General features: G+C 36.3%; 1 protein-coding gene across 1 annotated transcript; it reads right to left on the bottom strand.

Annotated features, from left to right (window-relative positions):
- Positions 1-9,961: 9,961 nt before the first annotated feature.
- Positions 9,962-10,414, bottom strand: LOC141630544 (uncharacterized). Its single transcript, XM_074443341.1, has one exon. The coding sequence runs from the start codon at positions 10,412-10,414 to the stop codon at positions 9,962-9,964; it is 453 nt and encodes a 150-aa protein (XP_074299442.1).
- Between the last annotated feature and the right edge of the window lie 809 nt (positions 10,415-11,223).

Below are 11,223 nucleotides of genomic sequence, written 5' to 3'. Positions count from 1 at the left end.
TCCCTCTTAAAGTAGCCTCTATACCACAATTTACAAAAAAAAGTAACAGTATGTAAATTATCAACCTAAATAATAACCTGAATAGTGAATATAGGATCAACAATTAAATAACAAATTAATTTACACAAGGCAGATCAACGACCAACCAAACATCATTTAAACCCTAATAAAAAAAAGGCAAAAGAAGAAAATTATCAAATTAATTAAAATATTGCAACATACAACAACAACTAATCAATAATCAAAGTTACAAAAATACAGTAGAAGAGGAAATGCAGCTTTCCGTGTGTTATTGTGCGAAAATGAACAAGATCTAATAGAAAGTGAATTTAAAAAAGTCATCAATGAGGAATAAAGGTAAGGTCATTAATGGCGTCTTGACTCTTGACGAACAATTGAGGAATTTATGGAGATTATGTTAAAAAGGCAAGTGAAAAGGTAAGAAATTTACTGGAGAAAAGAAAAGGGTAGATTAAAAAGGTTTTAAAAGAAAGGTGACCTGCTTACCAGGTCGCCAATCATCCTATTATAATATAGGCATATAGGTATGATTGTTCGGTTTATTGGTAGTTAAAACAAAGTTTAGAGTATTTTGAGCAGCATCCCATAGTTCAGAGTATTCCTATCAATTAATCCTATTTTTTATTTATATATATATTCCTTAACTTGAGTCAAAGTCTAACTTAAAAACGAAGCCGGGCTTTAAAAATCTACTTTTACATTATTAAAACAGTCCAAGCCAATATATTTTCGGAATATCCAAAATATATTTCTTTACCTCGATTTTAAAAAAAAATTCAATTAACAGTCGGAAACCAATAAAAATAAGAAAGTAATCCCTTATAAATAATAACTCGGAAGATATGGGGTATCACAATTAGTCTGTAGTCCGAGCGATGTCGGATATTCACAGCTTTCCACTATACTGATATCCTTAAAGCTTTTGACAATTCTGATGATATTTAGGAGTAAACGAAATATTAACCTTCTCCGGCAGTGGGATGTACAAAAGCCATTCTACTCATGCTCAATTACTCTTTCTCTGCTTCCTTTTACTCATGCGTTGTACCACACGTATTTTGTTCTCTTGCCTCTGGATGTTAAATTTTTGTCGTCATCTTGTTCTCCTTTCAAATGCAATATGTGATCATTGTAGTTAATTCTCAAGAATTTGTATGAAATATGGAATAGAAATAGTGTGAGAAAATTGGGTTACATACACAGACCAATATTTATAGTACAATGCACAATAGTATATAATACCGACCTAATTTGAATCTTATTCTAATAAAGGTGTTTGCATAGAAGACTACAACCTCTCGAAGACTCCTTGATACAGACAAAGAAGAAAAGAAGGAAAAGAAGTTGCACGGACGAAGGGGTGTGTCATGTGTGTATAATATAACCATGACATCTTATGTATCTGATACGGTCGTTTCTGTACCAAAAATAAACCTAAATACAACTAACAGAAGCTAGCAGCAAGTAGGGTCGATCTCCACAAGGAGGCAAAAATGAGATTTATCTGTTTTAAATTAGTCTAAGAGTAACGGGGGTTTGAATATGATTTCTAAACTAAGAGAGGTGGCAAGAGAAATTGTGAGATAAAAATAAAGGGATTAACAATAAAGAGAGAGAGAACTAGGATTGTCGGGTCATCAATGAATGTCAGTCAATTGCAGCTAAGGTCACAAATTAGTCGATGTGTCGGTCTAAGGGGCAACGAATATCTCCTTTCAGTCTCAATTCGCCCTAAAATGCTATTAGCTTAACTTTCGCCCTCACTAAAGCATCCTATTGTTCACTGCGGGTCTCACCCCTTCCAACCTTTCGGTCTAGGTCAAGGCTTTCCAAAATTAAGTAGGCTAAATGCATCGATTCAAATAGCTAGAAACAATTAAAGCAGTGATTAACAACATAGACTTAACAACAACGACAAATCCGTAAACCTAATTAGCAATTAACATCAGTTCATCGACTCCCCTAAATCCTAGCAGGGGAATTAGCTAAACATGAATAATAAAATATCAAGAATAAGGGAAAAAAGAATAATAAACATTAAATAAGAAGAATAAAAGGGAAGAGAAAGTTACAGAGTAAGGATTCGGAAAAGGGAAGAAAAGCAATGTCCAACAGTAACAGGAGGAAAAAGTAACGTATGATAGTGTGTGAGATGATAGGAGACCCCCCTTAACCTAATTATGAAAGCTTAAATAGGAAAACAAAAGTCTATCCCGAAATTAAGCCCAACACAGGTTAATTAATCCCGCCTAACATCAAAACCACTCGATCGAGTAACTTTAAATCACCCGATCGAGTAAAACTAAGCTTAAACCACTCGATCGAGTAGAAAATCTACTCGATCGAGTAAATCCTAAAATGCAACTACTTGATCGAGTAGAAAAAGGACTCGATCGAACATAATTGTACTCGATCGAGTACTTTCCAGCGCACAATTTCCTGCTTTGCGCACTGAACTTCAAACGGCTGCCATTTCTTCATTACTTGGGAAAATAGGGCGATTCCATTGGCGTTGGAAAGCTAAGAGGACAAGCTTTCATCTCCAATTGGAATCATCTAAATATCAGTTGTAGAACTCGAGATATGGCTCTCAAAAGTAGGCACTAGCAATTTAAAGTTCTTCCTTTGCTCGCCTAGCTATCTTTCTTCTTTGCGCATCTCAAAATAGCTATATTCCTGCTCCAAATTCACTCTTCCTCCAAATGCATGCTAAACGGACGGTAAAAGGCTTGATTTCACTACTTTCTGGTTCATTCCTGCAAATAAGACAAAACAAACCAAAGTAGCATATTCGGGGCATTTCGCAGCATAAACTACGATAATAGCATAGAAATACGTGCATAAAAAGGCCTAAAAAGACTATATAAAATGCACGTATCAAATCTTCCCAAACCAAACCTTTACTCGTCCTCGAGTAAACTAAAATGCAACTAATGGAACGGAAATGATAACTCAGAGCTAGCTTAACTTGTCTACTTGAACCAGTTTAATGCAACAAAAACTAACAGTTATAGCTAAGCAGTCAATACGCAAACGAGTTATAAGCTGTTCAGAAATATAGCCAACCTATCGACCTTGTAAGACCAACAAAATCGGACTCTCTCGTGGTCACTCTTCTCTCATGAAGCAAAGGGTGAATGTTATATGTAAAAGAGAGAAGGAAAGACAGTCACTCACGTAACTGCGGCCTACATAGCATGCATGCAACAAAGATGAAAGACAATTCAAGTACTAATGCACACACTCCAACCAATAATGTCCGTCACAGCCGAGGGCTTACAAATAATATGGGAATAGTGAGGTTCAGGTGAGAAAAGGCAAAACAAGTTATGGTAATGTGAAGGTAAAAGCGTCAAGCTAGTTCTAACACGACCATAATAAACCATCCGAATCTCAACTGACTGAAAAATAGAATACAAGTGCCCTTCATTTGGCACACAACTCACTAAACTCAAACACAATCTCCTCAAAAATATAGAATAAGAATGGAGGAGTCAGACGGTCACAAACTTCCCTTTTTTAATACCGTCTATATGAATCTCAACAAACAAATCAAACTTATTTTTCAATTCTTTCTTTTCCTCACTGTACACGTGATATTCTTTTTTTTTCATTTTTCATTTTTTTTTCATTTTTTTTTCTTTCCACATTTTTTCATTTTCAATTCCTTTTTTTTTCTTTCCTCCTTTCTCTATTTACACCAACTCCATACAAAAGAAACGGGCCAAACTGCAGACGGAAAATTATACCACAAAAGACATACTAACTAGCTTGACTAGACAGGCTCAGTTTGGGATGTAGCTAATGGGTCAAAAAGGCAAGATTTGGCCTAAGTGGAGCTAAATGGGTGAAAAATATAAGGAAAAGGGGAAATTTGCAAGCACCTCCTTGCATGTGACACCAACCACAAACCCGAATATGTGCATTTGACAAGAAATTGAATGTCATAAAAGTGCAAAAATGATGAACATGCTATGCAAGGAGTACTACTCTCAATTCCTAATGAACTGGTCATGAATGTCACCAGTTATGGGCTCTAAAACTCAGAATTTATCGAGTAGTTTGTCAATTTATCAGGTCAAGTCTAAACAGTCAGCTATATTTGAACAGGAACTCGTAGACTATGCGTATGACAAAGCTAATAACTATCAACAGAAGTGCAAGACTCAAGTAAAATGACAAGTTATAGTGCATTATCATCACAGAAATCTACCGTTCCGACTCAACCTATATGCAAAAATAAACGTGAATATTTTTGAATTTTTTTGAAATTTTCTAATTTTTTTTATTTTATTTTTGAATTTTTAATGAAATAAATAAACAATGCATACTGAAATTAAATGTGATAACAGAAATGCAATAAAAACAAGATGCAGACACAGATATGGATGCATAACCTCCCCAAACCAAACCGTACAATGCCCTCATTGTACCAAAACATGGAAAGGAAATGCAAACTAAAAGAGAAAGAGAGTAAATACAGAAAGCTCACAAGATTGCGTGAATAAGGGACCTCCCCAAACCAAACCCGAACGTGGAGGTCACTAATAGCTCCGAAACATCGTCACAAGAAGCTAATCCAAGCAATGGGCGTCCAAAACAGCTCGATCGAGAGGAATAGTGGTCGATCGAGTACCTTTTTTTTTTTTTTTTTTTTTTTTTTTTTTTTTTTTGCAGGTACTCGATCGAGTAGAAAAAGTACTCGATCGAGTGATTTCAGCAGCAAAAGCTCTCGATCGAGTACAAAAAGTACTCGATCGAGTGATCCTTAGCATATTCCTACAAAAGACGCAATAAAAACAGCCCGCAAAACTAACAAAGCAAACATATTGATATAGTCTATGGTACGAAGACCAATTATTACACACAACTGAAATAAAATGCAATGTTTGAAAAACAACTAAAAACAAATCTCCGGGTTGCCTCCCGGGTAGCGCTAGTTTCAGACAGGTCCCAGCTCGACCTCTTTTTCAGCCAACTACTCTAATTGAACCCAATCAAAGCAAACAAAAAGCTCGCAAAGAAACTTTCAAACTTACGCATGTGCTACACAAAACTGCAAGTAGCACCATAATATAGTAATAGCATAGGATTTTGAAATATAATAACATTTAAGCCTAACAAATTTCTTATGACAGCTCCTAAAATCATTCACAAAATAATTTTGCCCTCCAGCTAAGGGCGGAATATAAAAGCTCAAATAAACCGCAGGTGGTAAATGAAGGAGCTCAACAACATTCAACTTAAAAATAACGCGAGTAGAATTTAAATGCTCAGACGGGTAAGAACTGTGAGGTGAAGGAGTCTGGTCAGCTAAAGGTGAAGGTGGATAATCATCCCAGATGTAAGGGGTTGTAAAGTCAATTGGGTCAATCGGGTCCTCTATAATAGGTTCATCATCTATATCATCATAAGTATCCCATTTGACCTCAAGACTGTCTAAATCTACCTCCTCACTCTCCTTATCGCTAGACTCGTCAAGATGGAGATTCTCAAAGAGAGCCTCCAAATCGTCCTTACTATCAGTGCAAGAATCATAAAGGGATTCTAAACTATCCTCATAAAAAGGATTGTCAACCACGCTAGTGGTCTCCTCTATGTCTCCGTCGGCACTTCCTAGATTGGTTTCTAAGGTCTCACCCACCCCCTTATTTGAGTCAACATGAAGAGAAAAGTTGGGTTTAAGAGATTCAGCAGCAAACCAATCAAAGAATTCTAATACCTCATTTACGGGGATTCCTTCGAAATCCCACTTACCAATAGATTCTAGGTATGCTCACGTAGGGTCATTCATACCCCGGAAGATAGTCCAGCACAATTAGAGTTCAGAAAATGCATCTCGTCTGGGCTCGGGCCACTACAAAAACCTGGCTAAATAAGTACTAAAAATTTCGTTCTCTTCCTGTGGAAAGAGAAGAACGAAAGACATAATAACGGTCTCAAGGAACCGAAGCTCCTTGAGACAAGAAATAAAATAAATAAAAACAAATAAAACTACGCCGCCTCCCCGGCAGCGGCCCCAAAATTTGATACGGTCGTTTTTGTACCAAAAATAAACCTAAATACAACTAACAGAAGCTAGCAGCAAGTAGAGTCGATCTCCACAGGGAGGCAAAAATGAGATTTATCTGTTTTAAATTAGTCTAAGAGTAACGGGGGTTTGAATATGATTTCTAAACTAAGAGAGGTGGCAAGAGAAATTGAGAGATAAAAATAAAGGGATTAACAATAAAGAGAGAGAGAACTAGGATTGTCGGGTCATCAATGAATGTCAGTCAATTGCAGCTAAGGTCACAAATTAGTCGATGTGTCGGTCTAAGGGGCAACGAATATCTCCTTTCGGTCTCAATTCGCCCTAAAATGCTATTAGCTTAACTTTCGCCCTCACTCAAGCATCCTATTGTTCACTGCGGGTCTCACCCCTTCCAACCTTTCGGTCTAGGTCAAGGCTTACCAAAATTAAGTAGGCTAAATGCATCGATTCAAATAGCTAGAAACAATTAAAGCAGTGATTAACAACATAGACTTAACAACAACGACAAATCCGTAAACCTAATTAGCAATTAACATCGGTTCATCGACTCCCCTAAATCCTAGCAGAGGAATTAGCTAAACATGAATAATAAAATATCAAGAATAAGGGAAAAAAGAATAATAAACATTAAATAAGAAGAATAAAAGGGAAGAGAAAGTTACAGAGTAAGGATTCGGAAAAGGGAAGAAAAGCAATGTCCAACAGTAACAGGAGGAAAAAGTAACGTATGATAGTGTGTGAGATGATAGGAGACCCCCCTTAACCTAATTATGAAAACTTAAATAGGAAAACAAAAGACTATCCTGAAATTAAGCCCAACACGGGTTAATTAATCCCGCCTAACATCAAAACCACTCGATCGAGTAACTTTATATCACTCGATCGAGTAAAATTAAATTTAAACCACTCGATCTAGTAGAAAATCTACTCGATCGAGTAAATCCTAAAATGCAACTACTCGATCGAGTAGAAAAAGGACTCGATCGAACATAATTGTATTCGATCGAGTACTTTCCAGCGCACAATTTCCTGCTTTGCGCACTGAACTTCAAACGGCTGCCATTTCTTCGTTACTTGGGAAAACAAGGCGATTCCGGTGGCGTTGGAAATCTAAGAGGACAAGCTTTCATCTCCAATTAGAGTCACCTGAATATCAGTTGTAGAACTCTAGATATGGCTCTTAAAATTAGGCACTAGCAATTTGAAGTTCTTCCTTTGCTCGCCTAGGTATCTTTCTTCTTTGCGCATCTCTAAATAGCTATATTCCTACTCCAAATTCACTCTTCCTCCAAATGCATGCTAAACGGACGGTAAAAGGCTCGATTTCACTACTTTCTGATTCATTCCTGCAAATAAGACAAAACAAACCAAAGTAGCCTATTCGGGGCATTTCGTAGCATAAACTACGATAATAGCATAGAAATACGTGCATAAAAAGGCCTAAAAAGACTATAAAATGCACGAATCAGTATCTACGACTCTACTTATGACATCTAGCATAATACAATTCATATCCCAACTTCCATGTAGGATTTGATAGTTTAGAGGACTTAATTGTATTGTATGTTACATATCTTCTACCATTATTTATTTTAGTATTATTTATGATTTATTTATTTTATGTATTTTGCGAAAGTTGGAGACTCTCACGTCCCTCGAAAAAAGCTTCCTTTAATAATATAGATAGATATTGATTGATATATTTATTAACTTTTATTTACAGTGTCAAAGAAAAATGTAATATGTCAATGTTAAAAAAATATTAGCAATAAGTTAGTAATAGAGCTAATCAAATGACCCAGAAAATCCATCGCTTGGCTCAAAAAAGACCTGATGGTTTCGTTGCTAACCCATTTAACACGGACCCAAACTCGATTGTCCAACCCGTTTAACAGCTTTTACCACCATTGTTGTCAGAATCCCAATTCGATCCTATGATTCTATGATTTTACGATCCAAAAATGCTTGACCGGTCTTGGATCCTATGATTCTATCATGTTTGTAGAATCTTACAATCCTATTTATTTGAAATTTTCTAGATGTAGGATCGTAATACTATTCTACGATCTTACGATCCTACGATCCGATTACCTAGTAAACATGTGAAAATATATTTTTATATAATGAAATTGTAAAATCAGAATTTCATATAATTTGTAGAAACATGTTCATGAAATGATACTAAGCTTATTAATTATCAATATTTTGTGTATAAATAAGTGTTTTGATCTTCAATTATATATTTTTACCAAATAAAAAACTATATTTAGTGAATTTGTAGAATCTTACGATTCTACGATCCGATTTTATCGGTTCGATCCTACCTTCGCCATCGATTCAAAGTAGAATCCCGATCCTAATAAAATTGTTTACCACGTACTTTTAAGATCCCAAATCAAGACCCGATACGGACCCGAAATATAAATACTTTATACAACTGGTTGTACAAGAGCATTGTACAACCCCGTAGCCAATTTAACTGAGCTTATGTGTATTTTTTTCGAGCTTTTATAATTTTTTATTTATATTTTAATTTTTTAATGTCAAACATTAAAATCTAATTGAGCTCATATATATTATTTTTGAGTTTCATTATAATTTTTTAAGTCGGTATTATTATAATGGAGCTTGGATTTTTTCAAATAAAACTTGTGATCTGTAGGTCTAAGCTCAAGTAAACACATTATAAAGTTCGGGTTCTATTCTATACAACAAGTACAATTGGTTGTATAGTCTACTTACTGGACTTGAAATATGTGATATGTTCATTGACGCCAAGGTCAAAAGTAAACCAACCTGCTAAACGTCGTCGACAAATTACTAAATATCGTCAGCAATTTGTAATGACTTTCCTAATCTACCCCTCACTCTAAACCCCTCATATATTAACATCTTTTTTTCAAGTACGACATTTACATCACCACCGCTTCAATTCCGCCACCAAATTCAAGGAATCGACGACGCAAGTAATCTAAACTAGTTTTATTTTTTTAAAAAAAATTTAATTAGTTAGTAGATTTAGGTGGTTTAGAATAGAATCGTTATTGTTAGAACGGATTAGCGATCATCGATTACTGCGCCCAAAATTAATCTAAGTCGGAACATGATTTTTTTTCCCGGACGAATTCTTTTTCGTCCAGACGAAGAAATTTTTCGTCTAGACAAAAACATTCTTCGTCCAGACGAAAATTAAAATTTTTTTTCGCTTGAATTTCGTCAGGACCTAGGTCTGAACGATGAAATTTTCCGTCTGGACGAAAAATTTCTTCGTCCAGGCCCCTTTTTCAACATATTTTTTTGTAAAAAAATTATTAATTTCTCTCTTAGATTAGTTTTGGGCGCGGGGATCGAGAATCGCTAATTCGTTCTACTCTAATCCGTTTGTCAAATCATAAACTTGAAACGTAAACATATCTCTTGAACATCGTTACTAACTTGATCGTTGTTACCATAATTAGTCGATATGATTAAAAGCGTTTTAATCGAAAATTTTGTAAATTAAATTACGATCTTTTTCCTAAAAACCGTGTTTTTTGTTTTAGAAAGATTTTAGAGAGAGAGAAAATGAGGGAGTTAATGGAGGTAATGTTGGAAGATGTGTTAATAGTCGACGATAATCAGTAAAAGTGTCGACGATATTTAACACGACCCAAAGTAAACGTGAGAAAGCCCACTTTCACTTGCCATGCAAACCCATTTTTTAACCCACTTTCGTATACAATAAACGACTCAGCAATCAGCCATTCAACGTTTCCACATTTCAGCCCTTCACTCCTCCCTCCTCTCTCGGACTTTTTCCGTTTACTTACGAATCGGGTGGTTTTGGGTCGGATGAACATTAGGTCAATCAATGTTCTGGTCGGGTCTATGTAAACCAACTCAACTCTGGTTTCTAGTCATAATCGGTCAATCAAGTTGGGGTAAGCCACGCTTCTGAAACTCAACTACATTAACCATAGCGGCCACTTCTCCGAATGTCTTCTTCTCTTTGATTTGTTTTCGGAGCAATGTTAGTTTAGCATGGAATACCCGGGCCAACAAATCAGGCCTATTTTGTGCTTGTTCACCAGCAGAAAGTTCAGCTTTGATTTCAGCCCAGTTTGGATTGCATGTCATAGTTATGAATAAATCTGGCTTCCCATATTTCTGGACAAGAGCCATTGCATTTAAATACCGCCTCCTCATATCCCTAGGGCCGCCTAGGAAAGAAGGCGGCAACACAATTCGCTTCCCGACATTACATGCACTGTTTTCTCCTAGTTCCAGTGTATCTAGAATTCCTTGATACAGGTCAGCTCGTACAGTATCTTGATTAAACCGCAAGAAATCCAGGCGCGTATTTTCAATTTTCACATACATGTCCACAATATATTGCTAGAACAGCCTCCCTCCACGAAGAACCATGTTGCTAGGTCTTATTTGGAACTTAGAGGCGTAATATTCTCGGCAAGAAATCTGCTTATCAGCTTTGGTTTGCCTTCTAGCTACGTCTGGTTATTTATAGTTCATCAGTTAGCATAAATAAAGAAACAACTCCAAATTTAAAATCGCTTTAACAAACACTTACTTGCCATTTCTGCCTGAACAAGAGATTCAGGCCCCTCATCTACAAGCGTTGCAATTGGAAATGTCGAATTTGTTTCCCTGTCAAAGGTTGGGCTCGACAACTTCTTTAAACCTTGATGCCACCCACTGTCTCCTTGTGGCAATAAAAGAGGATACTGAAGAGGATAATAGCAGCCATAAAAATGTTTTATGCTATGGTTATATGCGCCTCTCCCATACGCAATTATATGTGGCCCTTCATTTCCTTGCATTGCTGTTGTATATGCCCACACAGCTGCTACTTCATCAGACGTCGGTGCATTATACACCCTCTGGTCTTGACTTGGATCAGTGCTCAACACAATCCTAGTATTCTCAGTGACCTCAACCTCCTTCAATGATCTAAAAAATTTGCCATATGGATTGTCATCCATCAGGCCCATGAGAAGAGTGATTGTTTCTTCATTCAAGTTAGGGAACAATCCTAGCCGGGTTTCTTTTTCATGTTGGCCATCATAAAAGTACAGCTGTAGGTACCTTGGAATACTATCCATGGGTATTAAATCCGGCAAGAAATGATAAACCTGGCCTTGTGCATGGAACAAATAAATGACTTTATACCT

Source organism: Silene latifolia, chromosome Y (genome assembly GCF_048544455.1).
Source record: "Silene latifolia isolate original U9 population chromosome Y, ASM4854445v1, whole genome shotgun sequence".
Classification (NCBI taxonomy): domain Eukaryota; kingdom Viridiplantae; phylum Streptophyta; class Magnoliopsida; order Caryophyllales; family Caryophyllaceae; genus Silene; species Silene latifolia.
Note: the sequence above shows the minus strand (reverse complement) of the source record. Positions and strands in the feature narration are given on the sequence as shown.

What these genes read in the sequence shown, in the direction of transcription:
- LOC141630544 (XM_074443341.1), bottom strand. Translation starts at nt 10,414, where the DNA reads ATGTATGTGAAAATTGAAAATACGCGCCTGGATTTCTTGCGGTTTAAT.